Source organism: Phasianus colchicus, chromosome 2, assembly GCF_987193195.1.
Source record: "Phasianus colchicus chromosome 2, bPhaCol1.hap1.1, whole genome shotgun sequence".
Lineage (NCBI taxonomy): Eukaryota > Metazoa > Chordata > Aves > Galliformes > Phasianidae > Phasianus > Phasianus colchicus.
Window position 1 is genome coordinate 66,116,133 of NC_143437.1, and position 17,243 is coordinate 66,133,375.

At 37.9% G+C, this 17,243-nt stretch overlaps 1 protein-coding gene across 2 annotated transcripts in view; it reads left to right on the forward strand.

Moving 5' to 3' along the window:
* The window catches only part of CDK19 (cyclin dependent kinase 19), a 117,317-nt gene that overhangs the window by 76,627 nt on the left and 23,447 nt on the right, over positions 1-17,243 (forward strand). For both annotated transcript variants that reach the window (XM_031611115.2, XM_090135888.1), the window contains exons 5-6: positions 5,889-5,946; positions 7,375-7,506. In XM_031611115.2, the coding sequence (XP_031466975.1) occupies positions 5,889-5,946; positions 7,375-7,506 (190 nt within the window). The remainder of the gene's footprint in view (positions 1-5,888; positions 5,947-7,374; positions 7,507-17,243) is intronic.

The window sequence follows — 17,243 nt, forward strand, 5'->3', positions numbered from 1 at the left end:
GTGGAGAGCTTTTATTAATAAAAGACTTGCATTATCTCTTACAATAGAAGCCTCCTAATTTCAGATTATTCTTTGTCCAGTGATGCATTCCAAAAGGGAAACACATTTTTTTGGATATAAACAATAAAGAATGGTGTATAGAAAGTGCTGTGTCCCTTTGGAGGTTTTCTCATAGGAATATAATTCTGCACCAAATCTCTTAAGAACAGTGTCACCACTATACTTAAAGAGATAACAATAACCATTAAAACTGAAGTATTGCCATCTATTGTTAAGCTCTTGTTCCTGTTTTGCCCTGTTATTCCCTTTGAAGACTGTAGATGGTTTGTTTTCTTTCAGTCTTTCCTCTAATCTCCTATCTAAATATTTAAATAGGAGCCCATTGGTTGAGATGTTATGGATGTCCATGTGAGTCCCATTTATGATATTTGTATTATTTATGAAAACATACTTGTTCGCCCAACATTTTCATTTATCTCCCACCAAGATCTGCTAATTGCTTTATTCCCACCGTCTCACTGATGCAGAAAAGTAAATACTATTAGCTGTGCTTATTACTTGTAAGTAATCTACTAACACAGTCATCTACTTGCTCTTTTTTTTTTTTTCCCCCAGATATTTCAGATTTTTGCTCCAGTTTCTTGTTGCTGTCAACCTTGCTTGTTTTGCAAATGCTCTTTAGACAGTCAAACCTCAACTGTATTGCTCAGCAGGGATTTGTCTATTCAATTTTATGGCTGGTCTTAAATGTGAGACTTCGAACTCATACTGTTTCTGTTGTTCCTATAGCAACAAATTATGTGGAAAGGCAGCAGTTTTGCTTTGCTTTGCAGCTGGTGTTTTGAGCTCACAGCAAGGGAGGAGTTTGGGAAAATAGGGAGTTTATAAACTGGGATGTAACTTATTCAGAGGTAGAGCTGTTGCTGAAGTACCTCACCCTTTATGGAGGAGTTGGTTAATGATTTTGAGTAGGGCTTCCTAGCTTTCTTGGAATAAAGTTCTGTTCTCTCAGTACTATGATTTACTTGAAGTGTCTGATCCTTCTCTTCACTGCTTATGCCTTTTTCCACCTAAAATGAAGTCTTTCATCACATAGCTCTAAAATTTGTTTCAGTAACTTGAGCGGAGCTCATAACCTTCAAGTGCTCAGAATGTACCTGAGGTATTTAGCCTTATAACTTCTGTTTGCATTTGTCCAGTAACTGTGTTGTAGAAGCCTGTAATTCTAAAGTAGTCTTCTGAGTGATTATCTCAGAGTAAAATTTTGACACATAAAACTCCTAGTCTCAGAGATGAGACTAATGCATTCTTCCTTCTCCAAAAAGCAGAACTTGTTTGCATTCCCCTTAGCAGTCCTCTCCCTTACACCATGACAGCGATGTTCCACACTTGCTTTCCTGAAGCACTCTGACACCAAATTAAAATCCCTGGAATACCTCAGTCTCATCTCCAAGCTGAAGAACCAGGTCTGCTGCCCTGCCTGGGTGCTGTACTTAGATGTAGGGACTGAAAGGAGCAGGGAACCAGTTGGTTTGCTTGCAGTGAGTCCTCTGGTTTTGTTGTGGTGGGGATGTGTGAGGGTTTAATTCTCAGTGTTTAAGTATTATATGAAAAGTCCACCAAACATGTAACATACATTTTAAGCTCTTTGAAGTTGTTTATTTTAGAAAATAAAAATTAATGGGCACAGGAATGGCTATCTTGTATCATCTCTGAGAGGTGTGTTAACTATCAGAATAGTGATACTCTTTGTGTGGCTCAGTGTACATGCAGTTAAAATTATTTTCTAACCAGAGAACAGCTCTGATTAGCAGAAGGAACTCTGGGATGTTCTTATCTATTTGTAGCTGATAAACAAGCTGTTAATTTGCTTGCGTGGGAAATAAGAAGTAGGTTTGGATGTGTTCTCCTGATTTAAGGAATGTGTTTGAACCAGAACTTCTCACCTCATGGAAAGCTGCCATAATGCAAAAACTGCTTTTTGAGATGGTGATCTGCAGACCAGTGGGGATCCTGTGAGCATCTGAATTATGTGAACCATAACATCATATGTAGGTCACTCTGAAAGCAGTGCCTCCTGTTTATGTCTGTGGAAACTACAGCAGGAAACGAAGAGTACAATAACACTATTTGATAGAGTAAATTCTCAGCTACAGAACATTATTTTTCAACAGTCACCACCATTACTGGCAATAAGCAAGACCCTGTGTGGTGCTGTTGTCAAAATCTGTACCAGTGGAGGTGACCCACTGTCACTGTTACCACTGCTGAAATGCACCACCTCACTGTGCTCACATCCATGTTTGGTCCTCAATAACTTTCAGCAAGTGTCAGTGAATGTCTTTTTTTCTCATGGAGGGATTCAGTGATGTACCTTTGCTTCATCTGTGCTTCCATATCAGATGCTGTTGTGTCAGACTGCCCCTCTGCTGCCATCCTTCCCATGGCAGCAACGTGTAATCGGATATTCACAGGAAGGTTTAACCTCTAATGCCATACCCCTGACATAATAAAATAAGAGGTATTTCTTTTTTGAGCACTCTTCATACAATCTCAGAATATCCTGAGTTGAAAAGGACCCACAGAGACCAACGAGTCTAGCTCTGGGCTCTATGCAGGACCACCCAGAATTCAAACCCTATGATTCAGGGTGCTGCCCCAGTGCTCCCTGAACTCCAGCAGTCTGGGGCTGTGCCCACTGCCCTTGGGAGCCTGTTCCAGTGCCTGACCACCTTCTGGTGTGAAAAACCTTTCCCTAACACCCAAGCTGACCGTCAGCTGTCACAACTCTGTGCCCTTTGCTTGAGTCCTGCTGCTGCCCCTCTGCTCCCTTTGAGGAGCTACAGTTGCATGAGACATGAAATGTGTGACATCTCAAGCTTGCCGGTGATGCCTTAAGAGACGTGCTTGCTCCTGGGGGAATAAGGCTAAGTTTTCAATTGCTGCATGCTTTATTCCTTCTCTGTTCCCGTTTTCCCCCTGAGAAAGAATGATTCTCAAGAGATAATGAATATGTAATTAGACAACTTTATAAATGAGCATGTTTCTCTGTTGGCTGCCCTAACATGATTTTGATTGGCAGTGGGTTAAATATAAGTACAGATTTAAATTTGGAATTTGGAATTGAATCACATCTTTTCAAAACCATCTTTTCAAAACACTTTGAAATACATAAATGGACAAGTTATTTGCTTCTATGGATTCTAAGGTGGCATATCACTAGTATAGATAGAGCCAGTAAGCTATTTTGGGGCTGGACTGTCCTCCTTAGACTGAAGGAACTGAGTCTGTTCAGTTTCAAGCAGAGGAGGCTCAGGTGGGATCTTACTGGTGTGGTAAGAAGAATTAAAATTGAGCTGTCCAGTGACACTACAAAAGGCAGTGACTGTAAACTACATTACTGTAAGGGTAGCTGAAGACTCACACAGGTTGCCTGGAGAGCGTGGAGGCTGCTTCATAGAAGAAGCTCCAAAACCATCTGGCTGCAGGCCTGAGCAACCTGCTGTAGCTGACCTGGCTTATAGCTGAGAAGGTTGGACTTGGCAGTGTCCTGAGGTCCTTTCTCAACTCAGCTATTCTGTGATTATTGAGTTTTATGTCAGCAGATGAAATTAATATGTAGAAAGTGCTGCTTGAAGAATCTTGTAATATTAAAGATAAAATACAAGTCTTGTGAATTGTTTTGAGAATCCTGCTTTATCTGCTTAGATTTTAACTTCTATCTTAGCACAACTTCTGATATTACACAGTTTATTTCCAACAACATAGTTCTTCTGCGCAGAAAAGAACTAACAGAGAAATCAGTGCAGTAATTACTTTTTTATCAGTTCTGTTCACTTGACAACTAAATGCATTTTGTAGTGCATAAAACCCAATCCCGAATCTGAAGATCTATATAAGTAATTTTAATTTGTACTCAAGTCTCAATCAAGGTTGCTGAGCAGAAGGAAGAATTCTGATGAGGAAACTGAACTGTTGCTGTTCTGATTGGGGCGATTTATCTATATCATTTATGATAAAATGATATGCTACCTTATGCGCTTCTCTAGCTGCCTAGTTTCTGAATAAGTAGAAGATGATTGTTCTGCTCTTCAGGATACTCAGCTTAGTGTAGTACCATTGCCTTGAAGTGCACATTTCATTATCTTTAAATATTTCTTTAGAGCAAGTATAATGTTTGTCCTGGATTGCAGATGACAGTTGACTAAGATCAGTTGGTAGAAACCCTTTCTTACATTTTAAAATTGGCATCATTATTAATTTACTAACATTGAGGAATTGGTGATCTTTTAGTATTAATCAACTTAAGGAATGAAGTGCCTAATGAGTAGCTCTTTTTCGTGGTAGATTTGAAGAGTTTTAACTTACAATTAATTGAACTGCTATGGCCTTCCCTAAGAAGGGAGCATATTTTCCCTTCTCAGTGGTTTCTGAAGATATAGTGGGGAATAAAAAAAAAAAAAAAAAAAGGGAAGTATTCTGAGATTTAAAAAGAGGAAAAAAAAAAAAAAAAAAAAGTAATGCAGGAGATGGTGCTCATTTCTAAAGTGCTGAGGACTGAAAGAGAGGCAGTAGCACCTGGAACAGTTAGAGATGGGAAAGAGAAACCATGGCTGGAGTCAGGAAAGAAGCAATATCTAGCACTTGGCAATGGTAGGAAGGGGGAAACTACTTAATTGGGTCAGATAGTAAGAAGAATGAATAGCTGAAGTAGTGGTGTTTGGTGTGGTTTTTATTTTATCTGCTGGGGGGAGGAATGGGAAAGGGGAAAGAAAGGAAAAATGTAAAGAAACAAAGATTTGATAAATGTAATAATTAACTGCAACTTTAAGCCAAACTTACAACTGTAGTTTGAGTGTATTTTTTCAGTTAGATAATAGCAAGTGTTAGAAATCAAGAAGTGAGATTCTGATGTCTCTGATTCTTAACAAATCCTGTTTGGGCAGACCTTTTCAGGCACTGGGGACTGTGAATAGTGTATTAAAATATAATTAATGTTTGGATGAAAACCTTCCAGAAGTTCTGTTTTGAAAGTTTATGTATCTCTTCATACAAATCACTTAATGTTTTCAATCTTGTTCAGTTTTATTTTGCAGCTGTTAAAACAATGGGGCAAAAGCTTCCAAGGAATGCCTATTGATGTGTGAGAGAACCTAGATCTAATTGCCAAACAATTGCAGTGATGTCATGCGCAGATTTTATATGATGTTCACAAACAGCTTGTTGGGAACAACTGTAGACTCATAAAATGCCTATAAGGATTTTTCCTTCTTGTAGAGATTCCATGTATATTGCAAAAAAGCTTGTGATGTAATTCTCTGTACATATTCCTCTTTTATGTAAATTACTATAGCATAAAATCAACTTACTTTGTGGAAAAAAATTGTTTTTGCAGACATAGTTTTTAGCATTTATACACAAAAACCAATCATAGTTCTAAAAGTCTCATATGTTACAAAAGCAACTCTTGACCCTACTTTTGCATACTAATATTTGACATAGTTTTTTATAAGCTCTACTGGCAAGAGTAGTTCTTGCCAGATTTTTTATGTATATTGTAAACATAACCTAGTATGATGTTTTCCAGTGGAAGAAAATCTCACTAATGAATGTGAACGTTCCCAAAAATGGGAATGCAAACGCAATAAAAGATTACAATTCTCATTGTGAAATGTCAAAGTATTTTACAATTTTTTTGGATTGTGAAATTGGCAACTAGGCATTAAAACCAAATGTTGGCAAAACAAATGTCTGGTAATTGTAGCTGTGTAAGGATACTTTATTTTAAAAAATGACTGTTTTAACAAAATAAATGTAGATATTTTTATTTTTCCTAAAAGCAATCATTAGAAGTTAGTCAATTAAATGTTCTGCTTTTGGTTTTCCAGAAACCAGCAAACATCCTGGTAATGGGTGAAGGTCCTGAAAGAGGAAGAGTCAAAATAGGTAAATGTTTTGAAAAAAAATTCATTGCTCAGCTAAGATTAGTTGGTGTAGCATTGTTACTTAAAAACAAATACAGTACGTTTACTATTTTTGTTGTTATCATCAGCACACGTGTTTGCAGAGGTCTGCAGCTTTCTTATGCAAAAGCTTTTTGGCCATCAAGGTAGGAAACACAAAGGAGGAGCCTCATTTCTGTTGTTGTTGCATTTGAAAATGATCAGTTAGCCAGTTTCTATTCATATGTTTGTACTAGTATGGGTGACTGCAAGAAAAATATGACATTTTGTAACTTTGGAAGAGACAAAACTTGGATGGAAGATAAATCACAGATTTGGATAAGATGTGATTTTTTGAATACACATCCAGGTTTTGTTCTTTTTTTTCTGGCATTTCTTAATGTTACTTACAAACTTGTTTTTGAAGAAGATTTTTGATGTATATGAAATCAATGCATACATTTAAAATACACCTCTGTAACAGCACACAATAGCAAATTTCAAAAATGACTATTTACTCTCCTTCTCTGAAGGAGAAGAATGCAAAACAATCTATACCACAATCATTTTGTTTTTGTACTTTAGATAAACGTATAGCAGTCACATGAGCTGTCATTTCAATGCTTTGCTCAATTTTGTATATAAAAATGGAAGAGAAAGGCCTCTAAGTCTCGTGTACCCTACTCTACTCCTTTTGGATTTGCATCTCAAAACTTTTCTGACCCTGCTTTTCACAATAGCTGTTATTTCATCTACATCGCCCACTTTGTGATTATCTCACTTTATCTTCAACTCCACTACTTAGCTGAAAGAGTAGATGGAGGGGAGTGGAGGGACTGTGCTGAGCTCTGTCACCTCTATGGTGACAGCAACAGGGCATGAGGGGATGGCATGGGGCTGTGTCCAGGGGAGGGTCAGCTTGGGGGTTAGGGAAAGGATCTTTACCAGAGGGTAGTGGAATGGAACAGGCTGCCCAGGGCAGTAGGCACAGCTCCAAGCTGATAGAGTTCAAGGAGCATTGGGGCAACACTTAAACACAGGATTTGAATATTGGTCCTGTGTGGAGCCCAGAGTTAGAATCAGTGGTTCTTGTAGGTCTCTTCCAACTTGAGATATTATCTGATTCTATAAGCATTACCAATTCCTTATCTTATGCTTCTGTTACGGATTTATTTAAATAAGAGAGTATCTGTATTATTTATAGTTTAACAGTATCCTGATGGAAACACTTGCATGTTATCCTTCCTAGTCTTATAAAGGAAGTAAATGAAATGTAACCTAAGATGAGTGATTTGTTGATTACTTAGAAACTTGGATTTGTGGATTTTAACAATTTTGAATTTTAGTCCTAATAGTTTTCTTGCAGTGTTTAATTCTGGCTTGCTATTTGGAGTAAGATTTTTTTCTTGTTGTTTTGTTTTGTCTTTCCTAGCTGATATGGGCTTTGCTAGATTGTTCAATTCACCTTTGAAGCCGTTGGCAGACTTGGATCCAGTTGTGGTGACGTTCTGGTACAGAGCTCCAGAGCTGCTACTTGGAGCCAGACATTACACAAAGGCTATTGGTAAGTTCTTGTGTTTAAGTTTTCTAAAGGAGGATAGCCTTAGAGTAGATGTGGCAGTCAGCTGACTAGCTAGTTTTTTCTTTTTTTTCTTCCCTGTGGTAGCAGTAGGTGGAGAATGATCCAATTCAATACCCAGGCTGAAACTCTTTGAAGACTCGGCACTTGTATTTTTTTTTTATTTTTTTTCAGTACGACTTAAAGCTAGTGTTACACACTAGCTAGTTTTTTGCTGTTACTTTTTTCTTATAAAAGTACTGTTTACATTGATCTACATGGTTTTCTGATGCAGGCTTAGTCTTCTAGCATCTTTAAAAAGGAAACACCTACGACAGTTTAAGTGGTTTTTGTCTGGGGTATTCTATGTCCAGTTGCTTCTGTAAAGTGTATGGTTTGATAAGGAGAGCCTCATGCACTGTATACACTCTGCAGATTCTCTCCTGAGATCTTCTAATATTCCACGTTCAGCAGATGCTGGTAGCCAGGCCTTTGTCTTCCTTCCCACTTAGTAAGTTCCATGAGCACAATCAGCCTCAGTGCCCAACTATTTAGAGAATAAAAACACTAAGTGCACAAGAGGTATCTTGTCTGTGTGGTTAGGTTAATGTATCAGAGATATTGCTTCCTCTGCAGTTCTTTTTCTGTTAAAAAGGATTAAATTTCCCGTATGTATGTGGAGATGGCTTTCTTTGCAGTTGCAGCCATTTTCCTTTTGTAGAAATTTTCGGAAATACTATGTGGGCTTCTGATCAGAAAATGACAATGTTTGCCAAGATCAACTGGCATCTTGGTGGAATGTGCACTTGTGTAGACTGCATTTTTAAGTAAGGTCTCACGGTCTCAAATAATTCCTCCTTATCAAACCGTACCATTATGCATTGAGAGTACTGAAAAAGTTTAAAAATTGAATGAACTGTCATCTGACTTCTTTGATGTGGACTTGCACTTCAGATTTCCTTACTGCTCTTATCTGCCATTTAGAATCCAATGCAAGATGATCTGAGCTGAACAAAATGCTTGTTCATCTTGCCTTCCCAAATGTGCAGGAACCATAAAAAAGGTCATGAGGGCTTCTACATAACTGTAGTCAAGGAGCACAGTTTAGGAAGGCTTTCATATCGAAGCTGTGTGTTGCACTTTTTGGCAGTGTATAGATCTAGTCTTGCAAGCAGCTAACCTGCATTTCTATCCTTGGACCAAATTTGTCAGCCTGAAAAAGTAAGTCAGGGTTTATATGCTAGGGTTCCTTTTCCTCTTCTGAAATGAAAAATCTTAACTCTTAAGATAGCAATGTCTACATTAGCAAGTAGTGTGGCACAATACAACTATGTGCATAGAGCAAACTAGTGGGTACTAGTTACGTAGGACTCACTTTAAATTCATTTTGGAGAAAGAGGAGTACTTTGGATTTTCCCTGGTGTGATACAGTGGACTGCTGCTCGTTAGTGACACATCTTTTGGTTTTAATTTAATCTCAAAAGAATGAAGTTTGTATACCCTGAGAGATGTTTGGGGGATAAGGAAGAATGTTTTCCTTAGGTTTAGTCAGTACCTGTTTTGTTTCAAGTTATGCCCCAAATTTCTCATTGTCCTGTTACGTACCACCGTACAGAGCCTACTATATAGTCTCAGTCACCTCTCCATAGGTACTGAGTGGCTACTTGGTCTCTCTTCTGTCTGAAAAAGTCCCTGTCCCTCAGCTTCTCCTCCCGTATCAGCCGCTTCAGATCCTGAACATCCTAAAGGCTCTTTGCTGAGCTATCAGCAGTTCTGTCTTATATTCAGACCACCAAAGAGGCCCAAGTGTGATCCACGAGCATTAAATAATGGAGATATCTGTGGTGTAGATATACTGGCTGTGTTCCTGTTGATACAGTCAATAGATCTTATCGATGCTTCATTACTCTATTGTTTCATGGTTACACACAGCTAAGGCTGCCATTGCTTATTACATCCTCAACCAGTCCATCCTTCTTTTTTATTAGAAGATTCAGGAGATGACACCTAGCATCTGTGTGAAGAAATTACCTCAACATCTTCCAGGAACCTTTGCAAGGTCCTTGAGATGAGTGTGTTCACATCCTATTTATTCTCCCTGATGCTATAGTCTGTTTAGCTCCTCCCACAACTCCTTTTGCTGAGGTCTTAAGTTACTTGGTTCTTGCCCTGAGGGTTCTGCATCCTATACTAGGACAGAGGAGTCCCTGTGAAACTGTAGAGGGTGATGCTACTTCAGAGAGATCTACTTTGGCCTATTTCTAAGAATTTTATTTCTTGTATCGGACCCACACCCATGAATCTCTAATGGGGATGTGAATGGGTAGTGTATGTGGCATGCAGTGTGAGTACTGAGGACATTCCAAATGGTTTGGCTAACAAAATAAAAAATGTGGAGATGGAAACGAGAGACGCGAGGTTTGGTTTGCAGGTTGAATGAAAGATTAGAGGAGTGTGTAACTGAAGAGGAAAGAAAGGTGTATGGAGGTGATCTTCCCTTTGAGGTAAAGGGAAAGAGTTGGTAACAAAATGACAGTGGTGATGTTTGTGCATTTAATGAGTCTAGACTTGTTTTACTTCTAGCCTTGTATGCAACTATAACAAGGCTGCCTTAATGAGCTCATCGTGCTACTGAGAGTTGCAGGTTAATATGTGTTTGTTTTTGGCAGAGGTACAACTTTTAAAGCTCTATTAAATCTCTGTGCAATAAATAAAATTATTTTAAAAATTACATAATCCTCAGGAGCCCTAATGCATCGCTTTTAGTAATCACTCATAAATTATGTAAGATTCTCATTTAACTGCTATTCACTTGAATATATTCATTTAGAATAAGGTCAATTTGATACACCAACTTATGAAAAAGTAGATTTTGGTGTAGCTTCTAATTTTACAGAGCTATTTTCGTATGCATTCTATATGATATAATTTTGTGTATTTCATAAATATTAATAAAATCAGTCTAAAAGCACCATCATGTCAGCTTTGGTCTGTTCTCTTCAAGTTTTGTCTTTGAAAAATGCTTTTGTATGAATTTACTAGAAATGCATTGTAACCAGTTCTCTACTGCAAGACGCTGAACATTGTAGCAACTGTGCTGGACATAATTCAGATGTATGCTTAAGTTTTTACTGACTTCAATCTTAATGTGTTTTGTTTATTTTCTGTATTCTGTATCTCATACTTTCTTCCCTATCATAGCTCTGCATATAATATGCATACCAGACAGTGTGCTTCTGAAATTATTAGCCGTATGTTCATAATAACCTGGACACTGTCTACTATAGTCTGATTTCTTTCTGTTCTTGTAATATGCCTTCTTGAAAATAAGTAATCCTTGTGCATGACCAAAGAATGAAAACGAAATTTGATTTTTGTCTCAGATGTGATTTTTTTTGTGTGTGTGTCTTGCTTTCTGAACCTGGTATTAATTACATTTTGTGGATTTCACTTTGGGGAAGAATTGGGCTCAGTGCGGTCTGTTTAGAAAGAATTAGGTATTACATAAAACAATACGTAAGCACATTTCATTTTTTAGAGGTAGTTTTTTACTGTCATTTTTTCCCTGTATTTAACGTGTTCCTTCATCCTTATGAAAGATTATACTTTTCATTTATTTGCTGGCTGAACAAGGAGTGTTCAGCCAGCAATTCACTGCAAATATAGTGTCATATTTTGAGGAGACGCAGGTGTCAGGAAAATACTGTTGTTGGAAAAGGGGAAATAGCTTTTGCTTTGTGCACGTTGAAAGGGTAGTAAAAAGCCCATGTTAGAATCATTCATGTGGAATAATATTTAGTTTCCTGAACTGTGAACATTTGTAATCTAAGCCCTACTTGTTAATAAAGTTTCCTATATAAGCTGCTACCACAGTTACAAGCAACTGACTTACAAGATGAGTACAGATTGGGAAAAACGTGTTGAGGAAGCCAAAGGTTACTTTCTGTTCTGTTACCATAATGTAGATCTATATTAAATTTATTGTAGCCTGCGGAGCCTTGGTCTGCATTTCCAGTGCCATAATTCAAAACCAGAATCTGTTTCCATGTGTTCATTTGATCTTAATACTCTACCAAAGTAGTAAAACATGCAAAGAAAGTCACTCTGAACAAACTTTAGGTGAAACCATGTAACTGGGAAAATATAAAATACTTGTGATTATGCTGACATTAATAAAATTACTTTCAGAAACTTTCAGAAAGTTTCCAGCACAATAGGAAAGTGCTCTTCTACTCAAAATACTAAAGAAACAAGGTTGAAGTGGCAAAGACTCCTGTACTACAATTTTCAGTAGAAGTAGTCAGAACTTCTAATCATAGGCTTTTAGGAACGCATGTGACGTTCTCTATTCTGGTTCGTTGTTGGACATCTTAGAAAAGTATATCAAGGAAATCACATAGTTACGGCTTGTTTTCTATCACGTTGTAGCTTGTGTAGTTAGCAGTGCTATCAAATTACGTTATCTTACTTCTCCTTTCTACTTGCCTTAGCTAAAGAAACAGTGTATGTGATGATGAACATTTTCACATGGCTTCTAGAATTTTAGCTTGTTTGGATTTTGTTGGCAAAAGAGTTTTTCAGAGTGATCCTTCAACAATCCATATAGTACGACAAAAAAAAATCTGTTCTGCACCGGAAAAGGAAGGGGTTGCTTATTTAGAAAAAATAAATCTGAGAACCAAAAGCGTCTCTGTGAGATAGTTAGCCTGAGTTAGTTAATTAGCTTAATTCACTTGCCTAGCTTGCAAGTCAGTAGGAATGTCAGCAATGGCCATGGGAGAACTGCATTTTTGAGCTTGAACAAGATGGAAAACTTGTAGTTTAAAACTTGGGCAGTGCACTGTCACCTCATTCTGTTTCCAGACAAAGATATGGATATGGAAGCTGTAAATGTGTAGAAGGTATAGCCTGTTATCAAATGCCTTTGAAAGTAAATGTTAAATGTATCAAAGGGAATTAGTTTATAATAAATGCTGAGGTCCATTTGATGTTCAACAATGTATTCCAACTTTATGCAGGATAGAAAAAAGAGGAAAAAATCTGGGGTGTATTATGTAGGATTTAGGATGGAAATATGTACATATGTGCTCCATATTGCCTGTGCATCAAGTCCCACACATTCTTAGTGCTTCAGCTGTACTCACTGTGTGTGCACAGATTGTTGGCATGCTATCTGGGCTGTGATGCCTCTGGAAATCTTGGACCAGTGCCTCAGCTTCTTCTGGATCTGGGAGAGGGTTGGTGGGAAGAGTTACGACCTATCTGCAGAATCTGATAAACCTGAAATTGCAAATGGAGCCAACCAGAAGACTTGGGGAAAAAAAAATTGCAGTAGAAGTTTCACACCTGTGGTCTGTGGAGCCATGGGAGCAAGGGGGGTGCTTCATATGTACCTGAGATGATTAGGAAGAGTAAATCTGTAGCTAGGATGGAGGATAACTTCTGATTGCTACATAGTGATCTGCATTACTTTTTTATTTCAGGAGGCTAAAGGGGTTGTTGGAAAACAAGAAAAGAAATACTAAAGAAGTTGAGTAAATACTGATTTATGCACTCTGAAAAGGAAACTCAGGATAAACAGGAAGGGAGCCTTGTTCCTGCCCTGCATGATGTTATATGACAGGGGGAGTAATTGGATTCAGATAGTATTTTATCATGAACTTATTTTGGCTTATGGTAAACTGATCTCATTTTGATTATCACAGCTGTTCTTTTTCTGAGGATTAAAACCTTTAAATACTGAAGATTAATTGTTGCTCTTTTATCTAGTTATTGCAAGTGCTAGATGACCTACTGTTGCTTTTTTATTTTGCTTCACCGTGCTCTCTAAAATACTATAAATGTTTCTTCTTTTAAAGTAATAATTTACTATACACCACAATCTTATTTTAGCGGTCATCAGAAAATGTAAAGTATTTATGGTTAAGTCTTTTAAATAGAACATTTTAATGCAGCATTAATTAGTATTCTATGAAACATGGGATGCTGACAGCAACTCACAGGATATAATCCACAGGATGTGTTTGACACATTTAAACTGTTTCAAGATTCAGCGTTCCATTTTTCTAACTGCTCTGTTGCCCTCTTTTCTCAAACATTGATGTCTGAAAGTAAGCTGGTAAAGACTGTAGATGTTTTCAGCTCTGGAGAGACTGATGTATGTGTTCAAGTGTATACTGGCTTAAGACTTAGGAGAATAAGAGCTGTGACTCACAACGTAGTGGGTCAGACCTGTCTTCAATGTAAATCCAAGGGAAGTACTCTAATGTGGGGCAGACAGTGAAATGTTATCTTGTAGTACAATAAGCTGGGTCTCAGGAGACTTAGATTTAAATGCAGATTCAGTCCTATGCATTGAATATAGCTTACAGCACGTCGTTTAACCCATCCCAGTGTTGCTTCATTATCTATAAAATGAGAATACTACTTAATACTACTATCCTGAAGATAAAATCATAGGGAGCTTCACTAAGTATTATGGATTTATATATATATTTTTAAAGTCGGTGACTAGATTCACTTGCCTGAGAACCTAGGATGTAATTTAGCATCAATTATTAGAAATATACATTATGGACCTCACACCTTGAATCTGCCAATTGTTTTGACCACCTGTGGTCACCCCATACTTTTTCATGTGTTCAATATTTCCTTCTCTTGCAAAGTGTTTGATGGGACTATCCAGATGCTTTTGCTTTTTTATCAGTACTTTGGCAGATTTTCTATTACTTAGTAATTATTATGACTTAACGTGGATTATTTTTAAGAAGGAGAAATCAAATAACCTAAAGAATACCTAGAATGCAGAATATCTTCTACGGCAATAACTGTGTTGAGAAACCACTTTGAGCAAGAGGTCCTTACAAAAATCCATCTATACTTAGCTCCATGTATGTAAAAGAGCCAAACAAAAAAACCCTCCCTGCCCACAATAGTGTTAGTCCTGTTTTTTTCCTTCTAATTTCTTTTTTCCTGAGAGTATCAATTTTACGTTCTGCCCAGCAGCTGATAATCACTGGGCTTTATAACAGCAAGCACGTTCTTCCCTTGTATCTCACTGACTTTATCATTTACTAGGCGGGTGAGCTTTGGACTGATTCCTCCCCAAGCACCTATTGTGGGAGCTCAGTTCAAAATATGATTTTGAGTGGGACAGGAGTACTCCTTGCAGTGTCTTCTGTAGCCCAGAGCAAATAATGGATGCTTATGTGGAAATGGAAAATAAATGATGACGTGAGAAAGCAAGAGTCAGCATTTGAAGAAGTCTAGGAAATGCTTTTTGCCCACTGTCTCTTCATACTCGTTCCGTATGTGTCAGGGTAAATTGTGATTCTTTGAGAAATACTGCAGATACGTTGTTCCTTTTGTATATTAAGAAGTGATTGGTTTGGTGCATAAGGATACTTGGTACTTCAATTTTTCTTCTTTTACAAGACTGATTTTATTTTCTTGAATGAAATATGAGGTTGCCCTTTAAAAATCCAAAAGACTATCTGTTACAAAACCTAGTTCTGTAAATACTTTACGCTAGCCAAAAAGTGTAGTAATGAAGGCTTTTAAAGTGCTGTGTTTACTACTGTATCTACAAAACTCACGTAAGTTGGGTGTAGAACTTGTTTGAAACCCAAGTATCTGCCATCACAACAAGGTGCAGTCAAGTATTTCAGCTAATTCATCAGTTTGATCTTGAGCCACAATTATTTCCGTGATACCAACCGAAACTTTCAACACTGCGGTACTGATTCAGTAGGATAACTTATTACTAGGACAGTTGGGATTGCTTCACAAGTAGACTTCTTGGCAATGGCTATGGCTGACTGCAGAATTACATTTCATAGCCATTTATTTTGTTGCCTATCCAATATAGTTGCATATAATTATGTAGGAGTTATTCTCGCTGCCTGATTAGAAATGGCTTTGAGCTTGGACTCCTTAGTAACAGAAGTGTTTAGATATTGTGAAGTGATCTGTTGAGTAGGAAAAAGAAGCCTCTCTGCGCATCTAAGAGGCAAGATTTCTTTGTGTGTGTTCTCTGTTGACTGAAGTAAGGAGTAGGCATTAAAAACTTTAATAACTCCCAGAGAAGACTGACTTGGCTTGTGAATTGGAAGAGGCCATGCAGGTACCCTTCGCACATGTCTTCTGTACTAACTCAGACTCCTAGATAGGCAGGCCTTTTGTTCATTTTATGTTAGCTCTAGGTGTTGACATGCCAGACCTAGTAAAAATAGTTGTAGTGGTTCCTGACACAAGCCAAGCGAGAGTACACAGCAGAATATAGACTCACTGCCCTCCTGTATTTAGTAGAGTTAACATCCAAAGAACTCCAATGTACAAAACAGCTGGCTTCTTAAGATATTCTGCTACAGAATTCTACGTTTAGTTAGGCATGAGAAAAAGTGTATTTCTTTTGCAATGAACACGTACTGATGTCTTCTCGTTTACCTACAGTTCAGAGTAGCACAGGAAATAGCAATGATTTTCTGATGTGCTGAGCTGTTTGTGGTGTATAGATTGTACAATACTAAAATGGAAAAAAAAAAAAAAAGGAGAGAGGGGAAAATTAATGGCGAAGAATCATAATAAGGAATCAGGAGTTTCTGCCTTCCCAGTCCTATGATCAGGTGATACTACTGATCGTTATTTGCATGTGATAAAGGGAATACTCAAAGGTGTGGAAAAACTTTGTAAGTACTGTTTTACCAAACAGTTGCGAAATTTGCTGGTTCTTAATTCCTTCCTCACTGTAGAAAGAAACGGTAACAACTTCTGTATTAGTTATGCCTAGTGCTTTGCAGCCTAAAAGGCTCTTGTGACCCGCGTGATTGAAGCTTTCATACTTCCTTTACTTGCTGTATTTGTTTGACGTTTGGAAGGGGACGTAGCCCTCAAGCTACAGAGCCTTGTGTGCTTTTGATGAGTTGTCACTAAAAGAACATTTTTTTGTTTCCCTGACAAGCTTTGGCAGCCTGCCAAAGTAACACTTGGTCCCTGCAAGGTATGAGCACTGCAGTTGCTGGAACAAAAGCAGCAGCACATGCATTACTGCATCTTGGAGGTACCAGAGCTGTCATAACAGTAATAGCCCTCTGCCTTCTCTGATGCATCCAAAGGCTTAGGATTAGGAAAAAAGCACTTCTGTAAGTATCACACTTCCTCACCAGAACTCAGCACTTGTCCCAGTGACCTAATTCCCTGTCCTGAAGTGACATCACCTATGGCTGGAACTCACCACATATTCTGGAAGAGGAGGAGGTAGAAGATGGGCCAGCTTTCATGCAGCCATTGTTCTGTTCCCTCTTTCAAGAATGCTAGCCTACTCTACTGCTGGCTGATGTAGTTAACCTGTAGTTTATACAGTAGCAGTCTTGGAATCACAACTAAAGAGGGGTGTGTGTGTGTGTATGTTTGATTTGATGGTAAAAATAGATAGGATTTGGGTGGAGATGGGATTTGGGAAGACAAGCGCTGAAAATTCTTACAGGTTTGGTTTTTGTTCTGTTTTGTTTTTCTTCTAAAGGCAATTATTAGGAGCTTTAAAAAATAGTTGCTAGTGCTGGTGAAAGTTCAATTATTGTGCTTTATGGTACAGTTGCTGATAAGGTTGTCTTAGAAATGCCTGTTTTATTCAGCAGTGGGAGCTACGTAAGGAAAATAGGAAGTTGTATACAGAACTGTGAATGTGAATTGACAAATTTTTGAAGTGTGAAAGTCTGCAAATTAAATATTTAAATTCTCCTAGG